This window comes from the organism of the source record quoted next, unplaced genomic scaffold, assembly GCF_019419815.1.
Source record: "Pyrus x bretschneideri cultivar Hongxiangsu unplaced genomic scaffold, Pyrus_bretschneideri_v1 Contig9, whole genome shotgun sequence".
NCBI classification, from domain to species: Eukaryota; Viridiplantae; Streptophyta; class Magnoliopsida; order Rosales; family Rosaceae; genus Pyrus; species Pyrus x bretschneideri.
This window is the reverse complement of record NW_025999831.1, coordinates 363,151-390,174: the sequence shown is the minus strand read 5'-3', so window position 1 is coordinate 390,174 and position 27,024 is coordinate 363,151. Positions and strand designations below refer to the sequence as shown.

General features: G+C 36.4%; 2 protein-coding genes across 2 annotated transcripts; one reads left to right on the top strand and one right to left on the bottom strand.

Annotated features, from left to right (window-relative positions):
- Positions 1 to 2,964: 2,964 nt before the first annotated feature.
- Positions 2,965 to 6,632, bottom strand: LOC103944344 (zinc finger protein VAR3, chloroplastic). Its single transcript, XM_048576489.1, has 5 exons — positions 6,103 to 6,632; positions 5,900 to 6,017; positions 5,073 to 5,356; positions 4,833 to 4,931; positions 2,965 to 4,735 (listed from the first exon to the last, which is right to left on the bottom strand). Exons 1-5 carry the CDS (start codon positions 6,558 to 6,560, stop codon positions 3,115 to 3,117), a joined length of 2,580 nt encoding a protein of 859 aa, XP_048432446.1. The 5' UTR covers positions 6,561 to 6,632; the 3' UTR covers positions 2,965 to 3,114.
- A 16,360-nt stretch (positions 6,633 to 22,992) lies between these two features.
- On the top strand, positions 22,993 to 25,685 carry LOC103944440 (transcription factor CSA). The gene is made up of 3 exons (XM_009354908.3): positions 22,993 to 24,105; positions 24,332 to 24,808; positions 25,031 to 25,685. Exons 1-3 carry the CDS (start codon positions 23,643 to 23,645, stop codon positions 25,312 to 25,314), a joined length of 1,224 nt encoding a protein of 407 aa, XP_009353183.2. The 5' UTR covers positions 22,993 to 23,642; the 3' UTR covers positions 25,315 to 25,685.
- The last annotated feature ends 1,339 nt before the right edge of the window (positions 25,686 to 27,024 follow it).

Below are 27,024 nucleotides of genomic sequence, written 5' to 3'. Positions count from 1 at the left end.
TCTCAATAAACCAGGGATGATATTACTCCTCCAATTAATTTCTCATGTCTTTTCCCATGCGAAATTTTGTCATGTTTTTATCATGTTATATAAAAAAATTTCGGATTAATTTTTGTTAATGGTAGGTGGACCAATTTTTAAGATTACATTTGCAAATCATATGATGTATCAGTGTCACTAATAAAAAATAAGTATGTTAATAAATATTTAAATGATAATTCAATCATTAACAACCGCGTCATATGATTTAAAAAAATGGAAAATGATCATCTCTGGATCCTCTTTATTGGGATTCGGGGGATCAATCAATCATGTCCGTTCATCGTATATCGTGCAATTAGTTTTCGTTATGTACTATTTATATTCAATTTTAAATGATTTATGACTTCACGATATATGATAAATGAACATGATTAATTGATCTTTCGGATCCTCACAAAGAAGATTCAGAGAGAATCTTTTTCCTTGTTGGATAGTGGGATATAAGCCTCTTTGATTTGAATATAGATATTGTTATAGAGTTTAAAGATGGAGGGTTAAAACGGGTTATAAATTTGAATCTAAAATTCATGTATTTACTCTTTTCTCTAGACGAAGATGAATATAAATCTGATTTAGAATGGAACAATTATTTTAAAGGTCATAAATGTAAAAGAGGGAGAGTACCAATGAGAGCTTTCATAGCTGATTAGTTTTAGGAAAAAAGAGTCTCACAATTGGACACTCTGTTAAAAGGGTGAAAGGTTGTTCCAACAATTTTTAGTTGATTCTTATGCAACGCTTGAAGAAAATTAATTGGATTATATTAGAAGGAAAAAAATGAGAAGTGAAGTTTATAAAAGTATTTATAATAGAATCTCAAGGGGTGACAATGATGCCAATAATGTAAGACAAAGAGTGATAGTAGCTAGCTTATATACCAGAAGCCCTGAATATTTGCTTAATAATTATCAGGATGCTATAACTATTTACATATAATATGGGCATTGTCACATCCCCGCCCGGGCGGGACGACTTCCCGGGCCCGCTCCACCATCGTAGCACGATATTGTCCGCTTTGGGCCTCGACCACGCCCTCACGGTTTTGTTTTTGGGAACTCACACGAGAACTTCCCGATGGGTCACTCATCCTGGGAATGCTTTCACGCGCTACTCGCTTAACTTCGGAGTTCCCACGGAACCCGAAGCCAGTGAGCTCCCAAAAGGCCTCGTGCTAGGTAGGAATGAGAATATACATTTAAGGATCACTCCCCTGGGCGATGTGGGATGTCACAATCCACCCCCCTTGGGGGCCCGACGTCCTCGTCGGCACACCACGATCAAGGTTAGGCTCTGATACCAAATTGTCACGCATATCTGATTTGTTTAATACAAATCAAAAGATAGACTTATCATGTGTTACAAAAAAAAATATAGACTTGTCATTGTTTCGAAGGTGTTTAAAACAAAGCTTACTTATATCAAATCAGGAAATTTTTTTAGAAAAGCTGAAGCAGGTAAATACAAACTCTGCACTTCTACTTTTCTCTATTTATCCTCATTTAAAACATGATAGAACTTATCTCTTATTTCTTATTTGATCACAAATAGATGTTTGTATCATCGAATATCAAAATAAAAAGAAAAAGAAAAAAAAAAGAATTGCCTCATTCTCACATGCTGATTTAGTTGAAACGAGCTTACAAATGCTTTTTCTTAAAAATGTTGCACGAGTTACGAGTGGTGGCAAAATATAGAACATGTGGTGCCATGGGTCGAACATGTTATGAACTTATGAGTGGTGGCAAAGTATGGAACATGTGGTGCCATGGGCGCAACATGTTTTCCTGTAGCCCCATATGCTATGTGGTACAAACAAAGAAGTACCAAGCACAAATGACAGCACAAATGTGGGAGCACATGTCCTGGTTTATCTGCCCTTCCACTTCCCATACACTTTCATCCCCTTCTATTTGTGTAGTTCTGATTAAGTTACGTTAACATTTTATATTACTTTTATTTTTTATCTTATTATCTCTATAAAAAAAATCAATATAAAATCTTAACGTGACTTAACCGTGACCGCACAAAATATGAGGAAATGAAAGTGTATGAGAAGTGAGAGGGCAGAGAAGTTGGATCTGCACATTTTTCATCCAACTAAAGATAATTAGACGTCATGGAAAATTTTGACCTTAACTTTTACTAAATTTGTTTTTAATCTCATTTTACTTTCTAAAACTCAAAAGTCGTCATTTTATTTTATAAAATTCAAAATTCGCTCCACGTTGCCTTAATTATGTTAATTCCATTATGTAGGCTATTAACTCATAGTGGAGATTTATAACATTTTCTGTTAATTTCGTCATTTTACTCTACAAAACTCGATTTTAATATTTTTTTTTCATTGTTGAATGTTAACACATAGTTGAGATTTATAATCAAATTCATTGGCATGAGACACAGTCTTGTTGAATGGTGGGTCCCACATATGTTTTAGAGGGCGAACTTTAAAGTTCAGGGAGAAGAGAACGTCGACAAGTCAAGGTGAAAATTACTTTTAAGTTTCAAAGAGTAAGGACTCATTTGCAAGAAGCATCAGTTATGTGCTTCTTTCAGAAAGCACTTTAAGTGCTTTTCCAAGATTTACTTCCATTTTTACTAAGGATTGGTTTCAAAAACATTCTCATCACAAATGCTTTCAGTCATTTTGAAAGCACATACAAATGACCTCTCAAGTGGTAACTTTTGAGTTTTAGGAGGCAAAATGAGATGAAAATTAAGTTTCAAGAAATGTAGCTAAAAATAAGCCAAATTTTGAGTTTCAAAGAATAAAATGGTGACTTTTAAGTTTCAGTTGGCAAAGTAAGATCAAAATTAAGTTCCAAGGGAGAAGAGAGTCCACAACTAATTGCCCTCACCTAGTGTTCGTCCGTGTCTCAACATGAAAAATGCATTTAGCTCCAATCTGGACAATTGCATAACTAGAGGAAATGTATACCTTTATACACTGTTTGGAATGCACCCAAAGTTTTGTCCAAGGCAACCTATGAAAAATACAACTATGCAAAAGTATGAAATAAACAATTATCTCATCTTCCAAAACAACAAAGAGGAAGTCCTTTTTGTGATTTCTCAGTTACCATCTCTTTCCTTTGCTGGATCAGAGCTTACAATAGGAAGATTTTTTCTGTATTGTGGAGATGTCAGCCTCCTCTCCAACGGCGTTTTCCGCTTGCTGACAACAAACCTATTCACCCCTTTCCGCATTGGCATTATTGACGGGAAATCTTCATCAGGAATCTGACTCAGCTCTGAGATGTCTTTTATCTGCGCAACGCGCTTGAACCATCTCTCCGCCTTTGCCTCCTCTGACATATCTAAAGGATCTGGCTCCTTCACTGCTGACCCCTCCAAACTTTTCCCGGTCCAGCCCTGCCTAATGTTCTGATCATTGGACTGTTGCGGTGGATTCCATGTTGAACTTGCTGTCTGGTTAGAATTCTCTTTCCCTGAAGATCCACTGTTCAAACTATCCGTGCTGTTTGGGCTAGAATTAGCAAAATTGCGGGCAGAATCCTTGAGCTGACTTTGTCCCGAACTTTCTGAGTTCCAGATTGGCACACTGCTTTGCTGATTTTTCATCTGTTGAACGTGATCAGCATTCAGCTTCCCAGATCTAGCATCAACCATATTGTCTGAAGGGTTGTTATCTGGGATCATAGTTGTAGTTGTTTCATCAGCAGTCTTATTAGTCAAATCTGTCTCTTCTGTCTGCTGGTTGTTTTTTTTAGCAAAATAGTCGGGTGGGAAGGGTACGAAGGGAACATAATTGGCATTGCCAGCTTGTTCAGTAGCTGAACGTCTCTTGTATGCCGGAGTAGTCAAAGACCGATCTTTCTTCTTGCTGACAACAAATCGATTCTCTCCTTTACGCATCGGCATAATTTCAGGAAAGTCCTCATCTGAAATTGCGCTCGCAAGATCAGTAACATCGTGCAACTCTGCAACCCTCTTAAACCATCTCTCAGATTTTTCCGCTTGATCTCCTTCGCCATCCTTGCTCCCAGCCTGTTCCGGAGGCTTCTCAGACAGCTGCACACTCTCCTCCACACTTGAATTCTCAGGTTTCCTGGCAAACTTATCCTCGGGTAATGGCACAAATTGGGAATAATTGGAATTGCCCCCATTAGGTTGTCCATACTCTGAGGAAACTGAGCTCTGCATGGAAGAGGGAGCGTCAGTTCCAACATTTTGTCTGGGATTGGTACTTGTATTATTTGATTCAGGAACAGATGCACGGCCAAGAATTTCATCTAAAGTCCGGTTGGCTGTACGACCAAGTGACCTATTCGCACTCCCAGCTTGAAGATCCTTGCCTTGATAATTGCCCTCATTATCCACGTTTCTTTGGTATTGAGCATTTTCCAGCCTCCTCTCTAATGGCGTTTTCCTAGTGCTTACAACAAATCTGTTTACTCCTTTTCTCAGTGGCATTATTTCAGGAAAATCTTCATCAGATACAGCATTGCTCATGTCTGAAGTGCTGTCTAGCTGAGAAATCTTACTAAACCACCGCTGTGCCTTCTCTTCATTAGCGGCCAGCCTGCTATCGATTTCAGCCCTATTTCTATCACCCACATTTTCATATCCCATATCTAACCTATTTTTGGTGGAACCAAGTGAGACCTCTCCAGGGCGCTTACAATCACACCTCAAACATACCATGTTTCTACCATAGTTGAAAAAATCACATCTGAGAAAGAAGTTATTTTCATCATGAATTAATCAGTAAAGGAAAAAAAATTACCGGAAAACCAAAAAAAGAGATTTAATAAACAAGCAATGCTTACTGAGGGCACTCCCACTCATTGCCAGTCAGCTGTCTCTTTGGCCGAGCCTCCTCGCACTCCAGGCATTTCATGTTTCTTGCAAAGTTCATGAAATTACACCTGCTCGTCAACAGAATCTCTTATGAACAATAAACAAAAGAAAAATAATGTGCATTAAACTATCCCTATAGCCCCGAACCATTTCATACAAAATGCATTATAATATAAATGAAGATAGTAGGCCAAAAAAAGGGACTCTACCTCTGACAAATCCAATCACCTCTTTTCATTTCAATAGTTTTTCCAAAAGGCCTAACAGATTCTCCATAGTTATCAGGGGATCGACTCTGCATTGCCCCAATAAAGTTCGAATCTGGAGCGCTAAAGCAGAGCTTGGCCATTTCACCCAACAGAGTACGAACAGATAATTCAACAATTTCTCTATTGTACAGATTGTTTCTGTCTGACGATAAAACAGGGGCACTAGCATAACTCAAAATAAATCTCATCAAATCAACCGTTTGTGCTTTATCAATGTCCAAGGCCTGTTACGGAAAAGGCAAATAGAGCATAAAAATTGACTGGGTTAGTAACTTGTAACTTTTATGTACTTAATTTAAAACCGAGAAATTAGAAGATATCCAAATCATGTAGAAAGTCATCATGGTAAAAATTTAGACAAACCACATGAAACTCAAGTGGTCTTAATGCATTTATATCAAATTTAACATAGAATAAAATTCAATAAGGCTGGAATGTTCAGTTTACAGAAAATTTTCAGCTCAACGGTCTTAACATAATAAAACCGCCTAGAGAACATCAGCTTTTGTACTTCTGTGGAACACATTACTTTCTCTGGTGGTTTCGCAAAGCGCCCAACTCAGGGAAGGCCTTATATGTTTGCTCTAAAAAGTTACCGAACGCTACAATTTAAGATAGATTTCTGTAGTAAAAATGTTTGTTTGACTATATTTGTCTACCAGATTTTCTTCCTTATAGGTTTGTTGTATCTGATCAATCCAGTGTCTGAACAAACCATTTCACCAATAACAAATTCAGGAGCATTGACAGAGTTAATGAAAACTCACATTGGTATCGCCTTGGCCGAGAAACAATCTCATTCGCCTCACCGAATCATCGCCATTCTGAAACAGAAATGGCGTCCCATTCTCCACCACAACATCTAAATCCCGCCTCGAAAGCAACCTACATTGAAAACCACACACAATTCATCCGTTGGTAAACATTTCGAGACTTTTACTGATTGAGAGAGAAGCATATTAAACATTACCTCAAAAGGCCAGCTCTTTGCCTAGCGAATGCCAAGCAAACATTCGCAGCAAGCATGAACTCCTCGGGCAAATCCCGGACCACAGCGGTGAACTCATCCTGGCCGTTGGTTCCGTTGTAGCCGGCAGCGGAGAGGGAGTTGAGGAAGTGGGACCACTCGGGCCAGGGGTGCGAGTGTCTTAAGGGGGCGGAATCGGCATAAGAAGGGTAGGCGGCGGAAACGGGGAAGTGGGAATGGGAATGGAAATGGTGAGAGGAATTGGGAGGGAAAGGGGAGGCGGAGGAGGAGGTGGGGCGGGAAGAGAGGGAGTGGCGGTGGGAAAGGAAAGAGAAGGAGGACGAAGGGAAGAGTGGGGGTTTGGAGTGGCGGGAAAGGAGGAGGAGAGAAGGGAAGCGCTGGACAGGGTGGGTGGTGGTGGTGGAGAGCAGGGAGAAGAATCGGTTGCCGGCGCCACCCATTTAGAAGTGGCGTAGCATGGGAGTTTCGCGGTGGAGCGGGAGATGATAAACCCTACTTGCTTGGGGTTGGGGATGGAAATGTGGTTGCAGGAATAAACAGCTTTTCTGAGGTTTCTGATTTTTTTAATCTTTTGGATTCTTAATGGGCCCAAATAAACAACAAAAGTAAGCCCAATATAATTCTCCAATTAAAAGAGGGATGCAACTTGGGCAGGATCAATTCGAACTCAACCGAAACTTAACTTGAACTCAATCGAAACTTAATTAATTCGAGGCGTTAGAATTAGGTCAATACTTGCTCGTATCCAATAAATTTTTCCGATGGGTAGAGATAGAGTCAAGTTCTTCTCCTCCATAATCCAACCAGATTTCTAACTCGAATGTTTATTAGCCACATGTTCAACATTTGTATAGATATGATGACACTACATTATAAGTAAAGATGGTGAGTAAAATGTACTCATTAAATTGAGACCTCAATTCTTTTTTTTTTTTTCTTAATTGGGGTTGAGGAGAGGAATTAGATTAAGCTACATAATAAATTATATTAATTAGATATCTAACTCATCATTCTCATAAGTTAGACCTAAGACACTTGAGAAGAATAATATTAATCAACTGTAGTAAATTAATACCAGTTGTTCACAAAACAAAAAAAAAATTAAAAGTTAACTGAGCCAAGGTCAAGCCCAAGCCCATAATTTGAATGAAGGCTAGTAATTGGGCCTTGGTGTTCGTCAATTACACTAGTAACACTACATGGCCAACTCCTTCGAACCCACATCAAAAGGAGCCAAAATACAAAATTTCCAACATATAGAGGTGATCCAATCCAGCTTGTTTGAAATGAAAATTGGCAGCCACACAAAAGATACAAAACAAATTGCTGTTGATGTATCATGTTCATGCAGATGACACTTTACTGCAGTGATGAAAAATAATCATGCATATGCATTCCAATGTGAGTTCTTTCCCACCTATCCCCTCCTCTATAACAATTAACAATTTAATCTACGTTTTTCCAAAAAAAAAACAAAAACAATAGCTTAACATATTCCTTACATTGTTGACCGAATTCTTTTCCAAATGTCTTCAAACACAATGACTTTATTAGGTAAAGTAGGGAGGATACTTGTCGGCAAATATATCATTCTCGTGCAAACATATAGATCACTAAGTGATGTCAAATTTAAATAATAATAGAGCTACATTCTCTTGGTCATTAGGTGACTAAAAATTTACAGTTACTTATTATGAAATTTTATACTAAAAATTAGAGATTAAAAACAAAAGCTCATCCATTAATTCTTCATTATCAATATCAAATTCACAGTGAGTATTATGCATTATTTGATCATCTGGTCACCAAAACAACATATCGGATGAATATTATTATAGTCAACATATCGGATGAATATTACTATAGCATGGAAGTTGAGTTCATAGTGGTTTTGGGGGTTTGTCACATATTTTTTTAGTGTGTTAATTCCTTTGCAAAAGGGGGAGTAGTCAAAAAGGGCAGTTTAGTTGCAAATGGTGATGCCCCAAAGCCGCTTTTTCTTTTGGTTCAACAAAGGCTGCGATTGGTGTCCTTTTTTGGCTACAAAAGAGGCAAACCCCCAACCAATCTCAAAAGGTGTCACTAACACACACAAGTACCACCGTCTTGTAAGTTGTGACTCTCCCTAGTCCCAAAGGAGTGCATGGTGACTGCCCATGCCTTTAGGTCATCTGGTTTTCTGAGTTGGGTTGATTTGGAGTTTGTTTAGTATGCATCTGTGCGTTGTATAATCGAAATTCTTAACAACTAGATCTTTAGTTTTTGAATTTAAGGTCGTATATTCAGCTATCAATTCTTCCAATAAATGTCATGCATCGGAGTATAGTAGAAATTTCGTAATTTATTATCATGCTCTTGTCTATTAATAGTTTTCATGCATAATCTCATTTAATGAAATGAAGACTGAATATCATTAACTAATGATTATTTGCCAAACTTTTTTGAGAAACCATGCAGATTAAACCTATGTGTATGCTCAACCAAATCAAGTATACCACTTTGTTACCCATAATTTATTTGGGATTATAAAAGCCTCCATTTTGTTGGAGAAAATCTCGAGTTTAAATTTCATAAACAACTGAGAAATGGGAATGTTTGTTGATTGATTGGTGATACCACCTGGACATCTCAGGAGCTTGTTATCATTTTAGCTAGGGCAACTATCCATCAAGTAACTATCGTGAAAACGACTGCAGGTTTGGTATATAACATTCAATAAACACATATTATATATAAAATGGATTATAATTATCCCACATTATTGAGATGAGGGTGATTATAAAATTCGAGTTTTAAGTAAATGACAAAGATTGTAGTTTTGTAACTATAAACTTTTGAATAATAATATAAAACCAAACGCTTAGTTTAGTTCTGCATAGGTATCTACGCATAACTCGTGCTACAAAGAGTAGTGCCATGGCTTCTGGCAAGTGTACAAATATTTGAGCACATCTTTGTCAACGTCTTCCACCTAAATTTGAATTATTGTGCATATAATGATTTTTTATGAACATATTTTATATGTATTAATTCGAAGGCTATATATTAATGTTACTAGATTCTTGGAAATACAATCAGGGATATGATGTGAAGAACAAGAGTCAAGAAGCTGACATCTTGGTCGTTAGCTTGGCCCATAGTTTACATTCATATATGATCTGTCATCTGAGATTGTGTAACTCTAATTAAACTAAAAATATTCATCTAAAAAATGGAGGTTTAACAAAACACTCTATGTACTGTTTGCTTTTAAAAAAAAATCGCATTTAAATTTTTTTCTAGTACTATTCACTATATATTTAAAAAGGGTTTTTCATTAAAAGAAAATTTTTTTTGGACTTTTTATTAGTTTTCCTTATAAAAATTTGATCACTAATTTAACTAACATGCTTGGTTTTGTTGACCTATATTGACTGATAGGAATGCCATGTCATATTTGATACAGTTCATCATTCGAGGATCAATCACCTTCATATAAATTATCATTTTGTAGAGAGAGTTCATAAAAGGGATCTTTGTGGAGCCATAAATAATCTCAAAAATCTTTAAAATGACATATCTTTTTTCTGAAGAAGACAAGATTACCCTCATTGCATGGGCAGGGCACACAAATATTCCCACGCGCAGATTAGCATCTCTAGATGTCCAAGCAGCGGATGACGACTGCTCAAATCTCCCATGCTCGTGGCGTGGAAAAAGTGAAAGGCATTAAAGATAAGATTAATCACCAAATCCTATCTTTAATAACTCCACAATTGAAGATCAACTCAATCAAGTAAGGAATCCTATCACAGTCGAGGATGCTCCATCATCATCCCAAGATATTATCTCCTAATCCAAAATATTAACCTCATCCATCCTACGGATGACACAACCTTGGCCAATGGGAAGTTGCCAGGTGTAGGGCAAAACCCTACACCTGGGCCGGTTACCGCCCTATAAATACCTCATCTCCACCAAATCTTGGTAAGCTTTTTGCTACACATACAAGCCATAAACACTCACTCTTTTTAGAGATATTGACTTAGGCATCGAAGATCCACTATCCAACCCCACCCCTCCCCTAAAACACCTTGTGGGCGACTGTGGCTTTGGCTTTGATTGAAGGTGTTGATTGTTTTGTAGGTACACATTCGTCAAGATTGAAGACGACGGATTTTTGCTGCCACAATCTTCATATTAAATACTAGCCTACTGATGAACAGACTATTGATATGTTAACTAAAGGACTTCATAGTCTTACCTTTGTTCGAAATTGTTGCAATCTTAATCTGGTTACCCTAATTGAGATTGATGGAAGATGTTGACCTATATTGACTTATAGGAATGCCATATCATATGCCATGGCATATTTGATAAGCTTGTCAAGTCATAATAGGATTAGATTATGATAAGATTGCCATGTCATCATTAGTTTGGATAGGATTTGTTACATTGGCTTATAGTGTAAGAAAGGTAGTTATCCTTGTCCTAGTAGTGAGTACAGAGATCATTTTGTACTACTGTTGTATTGAAGCTAATACACAGAGATTACTTTTGCTTCGTCAAGCTTTCTCTTTGTTCTTCTTTCTTTTATGCCATACTGTCAAGAGGTTTTATTTCTCACTTGACACAATAATTTAATGATATTTTTTTTATTGTAAATAAATATGTAGTTTTAGGTTCGATTTTTTGAATGACGAGTTAGATACCAAATCACTGTTGGTAATCTCTTATGTGACTTGCCTGAATTTCTTACCCTTTTATATAACTATATCGTTGTGAAGAACCATGCATAGTTTTATCGTTTATATATGCAGGCGACAAGTTCGTTAGAAATGGAATCGATTCAAGGACATCTGAAAGGTTGAGAATATCGAACATATGCATATTTTATTCGTAAAAACACTCGAACATATGTATATTTTATCAAGAAGGTGTAGGCTCTTGTTAAGTAACCACCTAGATCTGTTAACCTGTAAACATCTTGGTGAGTATATTGAAGCCAAGTTTTTATCTTGTTTTATCGGCGAGTATCTAACACTAGTGACAATGTCAAGAAAAATGGCCTACATTGGAATTAAAGTAAGTTTCTAAATATATGAAACAACATAAAATGATAATATTTAACAAAGCAAGGGGTACACATACAAGTCACAACATAAAATTTTATACCCGAGTTTTAAGTACGGAGATGCCTTTTTTCTATGGTTATGGATGCTTCACTAAATTACCTTATTCTTTAATACATATAAATAGAAGATAGAGTAATGATAGGAGATTACATGTACAACATGATGTGGCAAATGATACACAACCAACATTCAATGAGATAAACTCATTAATTAATATGATGTGTCATGTCACTTGCCGCATCATGTGGTATACAAATAAATATATAACACAAAAATGTAGTCTCACTAGCATTTTCCTAAAAGGTACAGATGTACAGTATTTGGCTCCTCCTTTTCAACGTTCCAACCTAAATTTGAATTTCTTATGCACATATTTGGCTCTTTGAAATATTTTCTTATAAAGTCAAAGTCTTTGTATAGTAAATTAATTCTGTTAGATTTCTTGGAAATACAATTAGTGATAGGGATGTGAACAGAACAATTAAGAGTCAAGAAATTAACCTTTTCATGGTGCTTGAATTCGCCCATATGTGTGTGTGTGTAGCTAAGATGGTATCAAATAATATTTGTTTTATACGTTGATGTTTTGACTGCATGATTTTGTATTTTGGAATGGATCCAGTTGAGGACATATTTCATATGTGTCCCGTTATGAAGGCATGAGACCATCGATATTGGCTATGCATAATATTTGTTCGCATGGACACACTAATTGCTTAGTAACATGTTGGACGTCGTACATTATTGTTAAGTAACCGCCTTGATCTGTTAACCTCTCTAGACATCTTAGTCTACTGAATCCAAGTTTTTATTTGGTTGTATCGGCAAGTATCACACTAGGTGATGATAAAATTCAAGAAACATGACCTACAATTGGAAGCCCATTCCTAAATATATGAAACAATTATGAACGCTTGAGACAATCGATATTTGCTATGCAAAATATTTGGTCGCCTGGATACTCAAATTACTTATTAGTTGCATGTTGGTGTCGTTCGTTCTTGCTAAGTAACCACCTTGATCTGTTAACCTCTCTAGACATCTTAGTCTATTGAGTCCAAGTTTTTGTTTGGTTGTATCGGCAAGTATCACACTAGTGATGACAATTTCAAGAGACATTCCCTACAAAGGAAGCCCGTTCCTAAAATATGAAACAGCATTATTAAATAAGAATTTACAAAACAATCGGTACGCATAGATCATCACATATATGAAGGTTGATGCACCTTGTAAAATATTTAGAGCAAGAGGCCAAAGACAATATATACACTTATATGTTAGGCTTTGAATTATATATGACCTTCAGGAAATGTGGAATGACTCGAGCTAAATACATACTATATTGAGCAACGAAAAAATACATGTGGCTGTTAGATATACAATGGGATTGTTGATAATGAATTCCTCGTTGATGAGAGGAGGGACCTTATAAGAAGTTGGGTCACTCCCCATACTACTAATTAGTTTTATGGTGGAATCTCAACTTCTTCATGCTATCAGAGCAGGTTGTCCCACGTGTGAAGTCCAACAGTCACACATGCTCCACGTCATCCTGTTGTGTTGTCCATGTGCTTGACTTGCAAATTCATCACACGTGAGATGGCGTGTTGAGAATGAATCCCATATTGATGAGAGGATGAACTTTGCATGTGCTTATAAAAAGTTGGACTACTCCCCATATGCCAATTCGTTTATGGAACCTCAACTTTTTTCAATGATAAATACTATCGTATATGTTTCTCAATATATATTCCTTTCCAAGTTCAAACCTCATTCTATTAGTGTAGATTAGTACAAAGTATCACTTGTAATAATAATAAAAAAATAAATAAATAAGGGTAAATTACATTTTCATACCTCAGGTTTGGGGTCTATTTCAATTCCTTACAACATCTTCAAAACATTTCACTTTCATACCTTAAGAACTATTTTATTTCAAAATAATACGTCCGTTACATTTTTCATCCATTGATCCGTTAAATGCTGACATGATTGCCACATATATGCCACGTGACTGCCAAATGTCTGCCACGTGGCAAAAAAATATTGAAAAAGAAAAAAACTTCAAAAAGCGGAAACCCACCTCTTCTCCCCCTCCCCCCCAAGCATCCCAACATCCCTAAAAGGAGAAGGAGGAAAAAAATCCCAGAAATCATCTTCGCGGCGAGGGCGGGGGGGGGAGGGGTCCAAGAAGGAGGAGAAGGTGGGAAAAAAAAAATCCCAGAAATCATCTTCGCGCAGGGGGAAGGGGTCTAGGCACGGAGGGTCGCTGGGCGGGAGGGGGGATATAGGATCTGGGTTTCGCGAGAGGGTCGCTGGGTGGGGGGGATGGAAGGGAGCTAGGTCGGGGGGGGGGGAACGGGAGGGATAGTTTCAATTTTTTTTTCCCCTCCCTCCCTCCCTCCCTCTTCCTCTTCTTCTTCTTCTTCTTCTTATTCTTCTTGTTGTTACAGATATGGGTCAGTTGGGAGGGGGGAGGGATAGTTTCAATTTTTTTTTCTTTCTTTCTTCCTCCCTCTTCTTCTTCTTCTTCTTCTTCTTGCAGACTGTGGGTCGCTATGTGTTTCAATTTTTTTTTTTTTTTTTTTTTTTTAGGTGAGAAAATTCAGGTTTTGGGTGGGATGGGATGGGTTTTTGGATGGGAGGGGAGGTGAAGAGAGTGGAGGAGAGGGAGGTGGTTGGGATGCTTGGGAGGGAGAAGAGGGGTTGCAGAGATAGGGTGGGTTTCTGCTTTTTCAAGTTTTTTTTTTTTTTTTTTTTCATGTTTTGAAAAAAAAAATTAAAAAATTATTTTTTTTGTCACGTGGCAGACATTTGGTGGCAACCACGTCAGCATTTAATGGATAAATGGATGGAAAATATAACGGAGATATTATTTTGAAATAAAATAGTACTTAAGGTATGAAAGTGAAATGTTTTGAAGATATTGTAAGGAATTGAAATAGACCTCAAACCTGAGGTATGAAAATGTGATTTACCCAATAAATAACTTCCACTTAGTGCAAACTTTTGGTAAAAAAACGTTCTATAAATCAAAAGAAAAACAAAATTGAACCCAATGCCCATCTCATCATTAGTTTAAATGGCTTCGAAATTTATACGTTAAAGTGACGGCATGATAATTTTTTCTGTATAGTGAAGCCACTATGAAGAAGTTCCGGGAGTCACAAAGGAAACTTCGAGCTCATATTAGTTATCTATTTTGTTGAAATTAATCTACATTTGGCTTCAAATTTTGAGACCTGTAACCTCCACATCTTCGTAAAGGGTATCTCATCTCGAATTATGGATTTATTTTTCCTTGTAAGTTTCCCTAAATTTCTATTTGTATTATTAATTAGACTGCTCGTATTGTAAGCTTAACGACGGCATATAAAATTAGAAACATGAAACTAGCCTTCTTGAGAAAAATTTTCACTCAAGAAAAACTAGCTCCCACATGAATCGCAGTAGTACGTAGTGGATGTGTACTGGTCGCTTGGTAATTGGGTAGGGTTTCCATTCATTTCGTCGGCAGGAGGTGACACCCTAAACCTAATACTATAAAACCTATGCATAACGACTGAGAGATTGAGAATAACAACCTATCTTTCTGATGGAGACCCAAGACATCGATATATTGTACACATATGTGTAATCATAGAGTGACATGCACCACAACTACATCTAGAATTTTTTTAATCCAGTGATTTTTATTTTAATAGTACGTAATTTTGAGTGCTACAGAAACTAAATGATTATAATTGAAAATATACGATTTAACAATTATGTAAATAAAATTTAACGATTAAAATATTCATACATTGAATACTGAGTAGCATTAAAATCACATCTTAATTAGTCGCTTTCTCAAAATCTTTTCCATAACCATATAAAAAACAAAGAGAATTCCTTGACATTGTTTGGGGGGGGGGAGGGGTTTGGTCACTTGGTTAATTGTACCGATTCCACCAAGTATTATTCCAAGTAAAACAAAAAGGCTTTTGTAGCGCGTGGTCTCTGTGGGGGTCAAAAGTTATAGTAGGCCCTTTGGTTCATGCATGCAACAAATTAAGGGTCATCGACTCATCATTCAGCAAGAAAAAGGGAAAAGAAAACAAACAAAAGAACATTGGGTGGGACATCTATATATGAACTATGATTGTGACTAAAGATAATCTCGGCTAACGGCATGATATGTGTACAAGGAACAAATTAACAAGAACTGAATTGTATAGATAACTAATCATTTCTTTAATCTAATTAGTTTCTCGTAATTATTCCCTCTTGTTTTCGTCGACAGATAGGCAATTAGGCATTATTATCTATTCTATTCTTATATTCGAGAAAAGGCCTTGTCAACTTTTTACCTCTTGTTTTCAATTTTCCCCTCATTTTTAATACACAATGTTGACATGAGGAGGGTAAAATAGTAATTTTGTATCTTTTGAACTTTTTCCTTTTTTTCCTATTTTACCCTGACTTTTGATGCATAATAATTACATAAGGAGGGTAAAATAGTAATTTTGTATCAAAATATTTACATATGATAAAAAAATATGCACTTATTAAGAGAAATTATCCCACCATCATTTTTTCATACATGTAAGTGAAATCATAATGTTTTTTGGATAGTTTGAATGAACTGAAGTGATTGCGTTTGAAGAGAACGTGGGAGAAGGTGGGTAGTTGCAGAGGCTTTAATTTTGTACCTTTTGACAAAATGACAATCATATCCCTATTTTTCCTATTTTACCCTCATTTTTTGAGAAAATAACAATCATATACCTATTTTTCCTATGACAAAACAGTAATTATGTATTATTAAGAAAAATATGCACTTATCAAGAGAAATTGTTCACACACACAAAGTGCGTGCTCTCTGCTAGTTAAGAAAATGATAACTCATCACACGTTACATTTTAATATTCATACATCTATTTCATTATTTCTGATCATCAACCTGAATAAATCTAATAAAAACACGAATAAAATTAAGCAGGTGTCGTGTCGGGAGAGAAGAAGAGTGTGTAATTATTATTTTTTACTGTTATACAAGATTTAATTAACTAATTCATACTTTTCATGTTGAAGCATCCAAATTAATCTTTACCAAGAACTAACCAACATGATCTGCACCACGGAGTTGTTAACGAGATGTCGTTATCTTATATTAAGACGGAAATATTGAAAATGTTGATGAAGCAGCCAAATTAATCTTTACCAAGAACCAACCAACATGGTGCATCACGAAGTTGTTAACGAGATGTCTTTATCTTATATTAAGACGGAAATTAGTTGAAAATGTTGATGTGATCCTCCTATTTGGATTCCTTGATTACTGATTATAGTTAATCACGTGCACGGTAATTAGTAATTACCACCATATTGACACAAACGTATGTATTTGAAAACAGTAGTATAAAGTATAGTTGTATGATTCTCTCTATGGTACGTAATTTTAACTTTTGCACTCCATTAACGTGAAAACCCTCCTTGTATATGGTGTTTCTAATTATCTTTCTTAATTAATCTTCTATTTGTTTGATGTTTGATTAATATATATTGAGAATGAATTCCACATCGATGGGAGAAGAAACTTTATATAGCCTTTATAAGTAAGTTGGATTATTCTTCATATTGTCAATTGGTTATATGGTGGAACCTCAACTTTATTCGTGGTATAAGAGTAAGTTGTCCCACATGTGAAGCCAAACGGGTACAAGCGCTTCACGTCATCCCGCTACATTATCCACGTGTTAGGTTTGAAAATTCACCACACGTGAGGAAGCATATTGAGAATGAATCTCATATTAATAGGAGGAGGGATCTTGCATGATCTTATAAGTAAGTTAACTTTCTATATTACCAATTAATTTTACAATGAAACCTTAACTTTTTCTAACTTTCTTCAATATATAACAAAGTTTATTTGTTATATGTAACTACAAAGAAAAGTTTTTGTGATTATTAGGGAAAGTCTTTCTGCCAACATTATTCACTTTATTAAAAAGGGTCATACAAATGAAGTAGTAATTGCTGCCATTAGCTAATTTTGGTATTCTTTTTCAAAAGGGTCAGTCAAATGAAGTTGTAATTGCTGCCATTAGCTAATTTTGTTGTTCTTTTTCAACAAAGGCTGCTCTTTGTGTTCTTTTTGTTTATAAAGGAAACAGACCTAATTCATAATTCCACATATTTTATATCATTGCCATGTATACTTAAACGACTTTTTGAACACGACATGATAACAAACTGAACGCACTATTATTAAAATTAAAATTAAAGTCACATTTCCTAAGTTATTGCTTGAAGAAATGACTTTAATTCCGTGAACTATATAGGCTTTGTTGCAATGCACTTGGAAATTAATGGATCAAGTTACCTAGTTTGCCACAAGCAACACATTGTGCCAATTGCAATGTGCATATTTGTGATCATTATAGTTTTGTAACGGGGACGCTGAAAATGCTGATCTCACACTAATTGTGCCAATACATGTAAGTATGTCACATTTAATGTCTGAGATTAAATTTTATGTATTAAGTCACTAGTTCAAGTTATACCAAAGAAAGTGGAACGAATATCAACTTCTAAATCTTGTCTATGCTAGTGGAACTAGATGAACTAGTTGTACGGTGTTTCTATTCAGTTTGAGGTCATTTCATGACTAATTCATTACTTTTACTTTTAATTTGGACAAATTTGGAAGCTGATTTCCATTTCTTCCTTAAAAATACCTTAGACCTAATGGATTATCAAATTCAATATTAAACAAACACGTAACGTGAAAGAAAATATCCTCCAAAAAGTTCAAAAACAAAAGCGACACGAATTTGAAGTATAAATCAGATGTAATTTTATTTTTATGAATTATTAAGACGACATTATCCTGAAAAAAATTTGGATTCCTACTACAAGAGGCAAAGCGTTCATGATATTTACCATCTGAGAAAACTTATGCATGATATTATCATGTCATGATGAACTCAACCGCCAATGCTATTAGATTTTGAACATCCTGTGGACGAGGGCATGTGGGTACTTTCGTCCATCCAACACCTCCACGCAACACCACGGGGGTACTTTCGTCCATCCACTTTCCCCAAACACTTTCTTAACATATCCTCCAAGTGCGGAAGAACTTTTTTATTGTGATAGGAATACAAGTGAGAAATTTTATGTTTTAAGTTATTAATTTTTTAACTCATAAATCTTACAATTTTTATAATAAAACGATGATGTATAATCTCGTGTACCGATCATATTGAAAAATCTCTTTGATACGGGATCCACGTCCAATATCCTCATAGATTTCGTTACCCCAGATTGTCATGCCCCAGTAACACCGTTCGCGTGTACGACAACGATTCAACCGCACGTGTAACCAGAAGCCCCAAACGCAAAAGCCAAACGGTTTCGGGAAACAGACAAAACGGCAGCGCATGGGAGATGCGGTGGAGAAAGCATGGACCAAAAAAGTAAAAATAACAATAATGCTGATGCCAAAAATGTAAATAAAAATTAATTAATCAAAAGCCCACTAATCTAATTTTTAAGATTATTAAAATATTGTGTTTACGTTAGCAGGAAACCGATGAAACCGTTGTCGGTCGCTGCGTCTCTATGCTCTTCCTCTCTCATCGTTCGCACGTGTGCGTCTCAGAAAGCTCAAACGTTTGCAAGGTGCGTTGTTTTCTGGAAAATATTTTAACTCACCATTTGACTACTTTATTAATCGTTGCTAAGTAAATTTTGAATTTCGAAATTTACGTAAAAATTGTATTACATTGAACTTATATAACAATAATTACTAAATGATTAGCATCGTTGCCACTTAATAATAGTGAGAAAAAATGTATTTCTATTAGTGCTTTTTTTTTTTATAATTGATATTTATTCTAAATCTTTGTGTCCGATGATCGATATTAAGAGATTCGTACTACTCAAATTCTAATTTTACGACTCTTATTAGTCCATCCAACTAATTAACTTAAAAACGTAAAAAAACTTAAACAATATAATTTTTTTTTCTCTTAAACAATCTAAATCTTTCGACCTACTATTCTAAAGTGAGACATAAAGATCTGGAGTATATCTCAATTCTTTCCTTACTACTCTCTTTGCCCTCTCTCTCTGTTACGCAGATTCGGGGCAATGACAACGAGATCTTTCACTCACTCTCTTTCGTGATGCGATTTTTTCTTTTGTGTGATGGGATTTACTTTTATCTTTCTTTTATTTTTGTTACCATTTTTTTTGGTTTTTTAATGTGAAACGCAATGATGAGTGTTCCTGGGGTAAATAAAATGTAATGATGGGTTTGGCGACGTTGGTTGTGCAAAGTTAAAGCCGATCACTTGCATTGCATTGTCAATCAAGTTTCTTTGGTTTTACTTATACTCCGGTTTCTCTCGTTTGTTGTTTTAGAAGAACAGAACATGTCATTTCATGTCTTTCGAAAAAGATTTTTCTATGTATTCAAAATATGGGAATATGTCAATTATCATACGAGTAGAAAGAATTTTTCCTTTTTTTTTTTTAAATATCACTCTATTTGTATAATAATACTTAAAACATGTTTATATTCTGAGCACACTAAACAATCTCTTATAGAGTTAAGTAACTTACAGGCTTAAGTCTCACTTAAGCTCTAGATCAACACAACTCTTGGTTTAATGGACAGGAATTGTGGGTTAGTTTTCATATTGTCAATTAGTTCTATAATCATTTCGACAAAAAAAAGTTCTATGATGGAAACCCATATTTCTTCATAGTAACAAAGCAGATTATCTCACATGTGTAGTCAAGCGGCCACACGTGCTTAACATTACCTTGTTGTGTTGCTCATGTGTTAGACTTGAAAATTCGCAATATATGAGGAGGCGTGTTGATAACGAATCCCACATTGATGGGAGAAGGGACCCTGAATGGGCTTGTAAGTAAGTTGAACTACTTCTCATTCTTCCAATTAATTTTGTTGTAGAACCTAAGTTAATTACGATGGTTAACATCCCCTAAGCGTAATTCCACTTAAAGTTTAGTTTTGGTTTCATTTCGTTGCGAGGACAAAATTGTTGCAAGTTATCTTTCGAAAACTTTGTCGACTAGCCAGTTCTAGTTGGTCCTCGATACTTAAAAGAGAAAAAAAACAGTTCATATATTGGCCGTCAATTATACTTTGGATGGCTGAATAGTGAAAATATGTTTATGTGAGGCAAATTCTTCTAGTGATTTTACATAGCGATTGTTATAAGATATTAGGAATGATATGTCCGAAGGCATTTAGGAATCGTTGAATAAATGCAATTGTCCCAGTCGAAGAAGTGGTTGTTTGTAAAAATGTATATTAAAGTGAGAGTTGTTGTTAAATTGCACCGAGGTTATTTTGAGATAAAATTCTATGTCTAGCGGCCTAAAGGCCCCAGACATGAGATTCGACAAAATTGTGATTTTTCTCTTTTTTACTTCATCTCATTATTAAGAAAAATATCGTTTTATGTTCACAATCAGATGTAAATGATTGAATAATTATTTTTTATGATAAAAAGAAATTCCATAATTGTGACATCTCACATCGTCCAGGGGAGTGATCCTTAAATGTATATTCTCATCCCTACCTATCACTAGGCATTTTGGGAGCTTACTGACTTCGGGTTCCTTAGGAACTCCGAAGTTAAGCGAGAAGGGGGCTAGAGCAATCCCATGATGGATGACCCACTGGGAAGTTGCTCGTGAGTTCCCAAAAATAAAACCGTGAGGGAATGGTAAGCCCAAAGCGGACAATATCGTGCTACGGTGGTGGAGCGGGCCCAGGAAGTGATCCGCCTCGAGCTGGGATATGACAATTTGGTATCAGAGCCTAACCTTGGCCGCATGTGTGCCGACGAGGACGTCGGGCCCCTAAGAGGGGTGGATTGTGACATCCCACATCGCCCAGGGGAGTGATCCTTAAATGTATATTCCCATCCCTACCTAGCAGAAGGCATTTTGGGAGCTCACTGGCTTCGGGTTCCTTAGGAACTCCGAAGTTAAGCGAGAAGGGGGCTAGAGCAATCCCATGAGTGGTGACCCACTGGGAAGTTGCTCGTGAGTTCCCAAAAATAAAACCGTGAGGGAATGATAAGCCCAAAGTGGACAATATCGTGCTACGGTGGTGGAGCGGACCCGGGAAGTGATCCGCCCCGAGCGGGGATATGACAATAATTCTTTTAATTGCATTTGCATCTAAACTGTCATTTTTTTTTCTAGGTCATATACATTTAAGCTGCCATTGTTGCCAGAAAAACTTGTTTTTTGTCACGATCATATGAGAATGATGAATAATTCTTTTTCGATGAGAAAAAGAAAATTCAAGAATTCTTTTAATTGCATTTAACCTGTCATTTTTTTTCTAGGTCATATACATTTAATTTGCCATTGTTGCAAAAAAAGACTTGCTTTATGTTCACGATCAGATGAGAAGAATGAATAATTCTTCACAATGAGACAAAGAAAATTCCATAATTCTTTTATTTGCATCTAACCTGTCATTTTTTTCTAGGTCATATACATTTAATCAGCCATTATTGCCAAAAAAATTTTGACGCAACACCGTTGAAAATTTTGAATTTGGAAATTTCGAATCTTCGAATTTTTGGAATGAAAATTGATAAATTTGTTTCCAATCCGGTTATTTCGGAAATCACCGTTAATTCCAATGTCGAGATTCGTAAAAAACATGCCACAGTTAGCCTAAAAATAAATTTGAACTATATTATTGCTTTACCATTACGAGACTTAGCCAACTCTCTCACAATTTAGTATAGATAATATCGTTTATTAAAAAAAAAAATTAAAAAACTGCCACAGCTATTCAACTCTTAATTAGTCGGTCGAATGAAAAACGTTTGCTTGCAGAAGAACATGAAAAACGCACTTTGCTTAGGCTGGTACATTTTGCCAAGTTGGATCCTGCAACAAGGACATGCACGCACTATTTACAAATATGGAATAATACAAAGGAAAAGGGGGGGGGGGGGGGAAGAAAGGAAAATAATAAAAGGAAATCAAATTTAAACAAATAGAAATTAGTTGAATATGATTGGATAGGTAGTTTTAGAACAGTTGAGTTTTGGTGTTAGTTTGAAAATCAAACATGAATTTTTTATTATTTCACATTCCACTCTGAAGTTTTAAAATTCGTCCAATTCACACATTTTGTTTAATTGTAATCATAATGCCAAAAGAGTCTCAACAGAAAGTGTAAATATGAGAAGCATTCTATTGAATTTTGTTACCGAAATTTCATTGGCCTCGGACTCTCAATAACATAATAAAGATTACAATTTGACGGAAAATGTACATTGAACAAATTTCAAAATATCGGGAGTGCAAAGTGAAAAAATTAAAACTTGGTGCCCCCCGTTTTGAATTTGACATCAAACTTAGTTGGCGTGAAATGTACTTATAGTCCGAGTATCATATATGGAAAAAATAATAATAATGACAATAGTATTTTCAGTTATGGTGGTACAAGAGCACAGAAGGGCAATGACAGGTGGTGGGGATGAAGATTAAGACTTCGGTCGCTGAAAATTTCCGTTCTTTGAAAACCAAGGCAAAAGAAACGTTTCGCAAACAGACAAACAGATTCTGGTTTTCCAACGCACAAGAAAAATAAATAAATAAAAGAAGATGGGACAAGCAATGCAGCACTACGAGTACAACTAGTAGTACTTCTACGACTACATTAATCCCCTACCCAACACTCACGAAAATCTCAAAACTCAAAAGCATCGGTTTTTAGTGAGAGAGAGAAAGAGTTGAGAGAGAGAGAGAGAGAGAGAGGCTGGATCCCCACCACCACCACCCACACGAGCGGTTCTCGAAGTGCATGCACAACAGCACAGACTTTCCTGCTTTCCAAACAATCCCACCACCCCATTTTTTCTATATTAGAAAGAGAGAGAGAGAGAGAGAGAGAGAGAGAGAGAGAGAGTGTGATGATGATATCAGTTTAAAAATAAGCACCCTGGCTCTTTGAGAGGAGGAGAGAATCAAATTTCAACCGTGCGGTTTTTTTGTTTATTTCTTTCTCCCAAACCAAACCCATTTCTCTGTTTCCTGTTCCCTTTCTTGTTTAATATATTTTCTCTGGTTTCTGCTTTTTCTCTTGCATTTTCTCTCACTTTCTTCCCTGCCAAACAGACCTTTGTTTGAGTGATCTAACAGATAGAGTGATCTCACAGATAGAGTGGTCTAACAGAAAAAACCCGAGTCTTGGTTTCTGTTGTTCTACCCTGTGGCATTGCACTTTTTCTGTTTGATAAAGAAACCACCCCAAGTTTTCTGCTTTTTTTCTTCCATTTTCTTCGAAAATTCTGCATCTTGGGTTTTTACCCTTCTGATTTCTGTTTGGTGGGTTAATTTTCCAAGTGAGAGTTACTAATGGGTTTTCAACATCTGAGGAGTGATTGTGATGGTTTAACCAGATACAAAGATTTGAACTTTTTGCCACCACCTCCTGTTTCTAATCAACTTTCTCTCTCAAACACCTTTGGTGGTTCTTCTACTTCTGCAATGGGGCTTGGGCCTTTCAGTCCCTCATCATCCCAGCAAACCAACAAACCATGGAGTTTTCAAGCTTTGGAAAATGGGGGACCAAAAAATATAAGCGATCATGGTGTGCTTTTTGGGGTTGATCTGAAACGGCCCGTGCCTTTGAATTTGAATCTTGTTGGAGAGGAAGATGATGATGAAGATAGGAGCCCTGCTGGTGGGAGAACTAGTGCTAAGAGTTGTGCCAGAGGCCATTGGAGACCAGCTGAAGACTCAAAGCTCAAAGAACTTGTGGGACAATATGGTCCTCAAAACTGGAACATAATAGCTGAGAAACTTGATGGTAGATCAGGTAAGCCTTTTTATCCCCCTCTTTGAATTTGTTACTTTCAAAGTTCAATGATTTTCGCACACTCATTTTCTCCTTTTTCGCACCATGTTTATTTCTATCCGTCGGATGTAAAAAAAGGATGTTAAAAAAATGTGCGGAAAATCACTTCTCTTTACATGTTTTTTATTATGAAAATGTAAACTAATTAATTTGTCATTGTTCATCATCTGACTTTTTTTATTTGTAGGGAAGAGTTGCAGATTGAGGTGGTTCAACCAGCTAGATCCAAGGATCAACAAAAGGGCATTCAGTGAGGAGGAAGAAGAGAGGCTGTTGGTTGCCCACAGACTCTATGGCAACAAATGGGCAATGATTGCAAGGCTCTTCCCTGGAAGGACTGACAATGCTGTGAAGAACCATTGGCACGTGATCATGGCCAGAAGACACCGAGAGCAATCCAATGTTTTCAAGAGGAGAAAGCCCTCTTCTCCTCCACCTCCATCTCCTCCTGCACCTCCTCCTCCTCATATGGTTGCTAATTTCCCAAAAAATCCTTCCACCAGTACTGAATCAACCATCTCTATAAGCACCATCAATGATGACAGCACTCAGTCTGCCTCAACATGCACTGATCTCTCCCTCACTCCCTCAAACAAACCACCTCCCACCTTTTTCACCAAGTTCCATCATTTTCATCACCACCATAACTTTGGATCACATATAGGTATGTGACTGTTCCTTATGTTACCTCTTTTTTCACATTATAAATGAATCATAACAAATGCATGACCAAATTGTTCATTGGTCGGTGCGGATTATGCCAAACTCACATGCACCGAATCTCATCAGAAAGTTAAACGAGTTTGGACGAGAACAATAAGTTAATTAGTTTATTTAAAATTATAATCTATATTTGTTACTTATTATTACTTTTTTGTTGTTGCAGGCACATCATCAAGTGATGGGGGATTTAAAAAGATGATTGGTAGCAATGGGAATGGTTTCTGCAGGAGCACTGGGCCAGCGAGAGGAGTGGGAGCAGCAGCTGCAGCTATGAAGGGTGTGGATACTTCTGGCCATCAATCAGATTCAAATTCAGATATTTCTGGGGATGACTCAGTCACCACCACCAGGACCAATCTGTCCTTATCTGGGGAAAATCAAAATCTGCATCATGAGAAGATCACCACCCTCCATTTCATTGATTTCCTTGGAGTAGGCACTCCTTAAAAAAAGATGTGGGTTTTTAGCCAGCGGAAGTGGATTTTCCAGTATGCTTCGGGATATCCAGAAAAAGCCTAAAACTTTAGCAAAAGTGCAAGAGCTTAATCTCTGTTATGTGGTTAAAAGTAGGTCTGCAAATTGAGAGGGGGGCATAATCTCTACAGTCTTTGTGTACAGTTAGTTCTATAAAAGGCAAAAGAGAAACTACAGTGAAACTAGGTAAAAGAAAACAGGGGAGAGAGTTAAAAATATTTGAGAGTGGGTTAAAAGTAGGAGTCTTTGGATGTTGTTTTTGTTGTGTGGCATTTTGTACACGGTTGCTTCCTGCAGACTACTTACTGACTCAAATCAATGAATGAAAGTGCCCATGTTTTTTAGCGACTAGTGTTTTAAATGTCAATTCTGTCAATGTCATTTGTGAGTTTTGGTATTACTTGTTTGACCATGTTTTCCTCGCCCTTGCATTTACTAACCTCCTCCTTTTGTGCTTATGGTTTCTGCATTTGTGAGGTATGTGCTTTTGTCGGCAGTAACGCAGTTCATACATGAATGATGTATAAAAATTAAGGTATGCAGATGTTGTAATTGGAAATTTCACAGGAAACTGCACCTATTAGTACTCCTACGAGACTTCTCTTACGATAGTAATATATTAGGATTGGGTGGAATGAGTTCACCAGCATCGTAGCATTGTAGGGTAGAAGGCCATGGAGATAGTCTTTGACACAAGGTCATTGAAGTCTCTTTCCTACGATACATGTTTGAGGAAATAGTACTAACCATCTCTAATAGAAAGGGCTAAGCATAGTCCTGTTTAGAATTATATGTTTAGCTCAGGTGCATAATTATCGCCATGGAAACAATTATTTTTAAATGAACAGTGTCAGGTTATACTCATATATATCATATTTAACCGAATGGACTAAACGTAATCCCCTCAATAATTTATTAATTTTAAGTTTATATTTTAAATTTATTGGTTAATTTAATTAAACTACTGTTAGATGTTTTTAAATGTACCCATTTAATTTGAATCAATTATTGCAATTGAGGAGTTGAGTCTAAACAAAGGGCTAAGAGAAGGGCAACGTTTTGCCAACCTGGTATCGTTTTGGCTAAATAATGCATGGTAGGCTCTATAAAATTATAGCTCATCTATCGGTTGAAGATGAGTTTTAGGCAAATTAGGCCATTTGTTTTGCTTTTTGACCTTTAACCCTTTCAATTGGAGATAGTCTGATGTTATATTGACATGGCATTGACTAAGATGGTCAAAATATCCGAGGGTTTGGGTAACCACGATTATTCGCTCTTTTATACTTGATGGCTACGATTATGGATAACCGTTTAAATAAATACAGTATTATCAGTATAACCGTTTACTTGTGAAATATAAATAGATGATTATGGATATTGGCCGCAGGTACAAACAAGGTAAACATTTAACCGTTGCTTCGTTTGTGAGAGAGATATCTCCTGAGCTATCCATGTCCCTTGAGACTCCAATTTGCAAAAGACAATTTCTATTTTGGTGAAGGGCCTCTGCTTGTCCATCCAACTCCATGGCTTCTCACGCCATGTTTTTCCCTTTCTTTTCTGTTCTTTTAAATTGTGCTGCTGATTGTTTTGGGTTAGGATAGATGGAGGAAAACAAAAACAATATTCCATTACATTGTAGATTTGCCTTTTTCTATTGCAAAAAATCTTGTTAAGAAA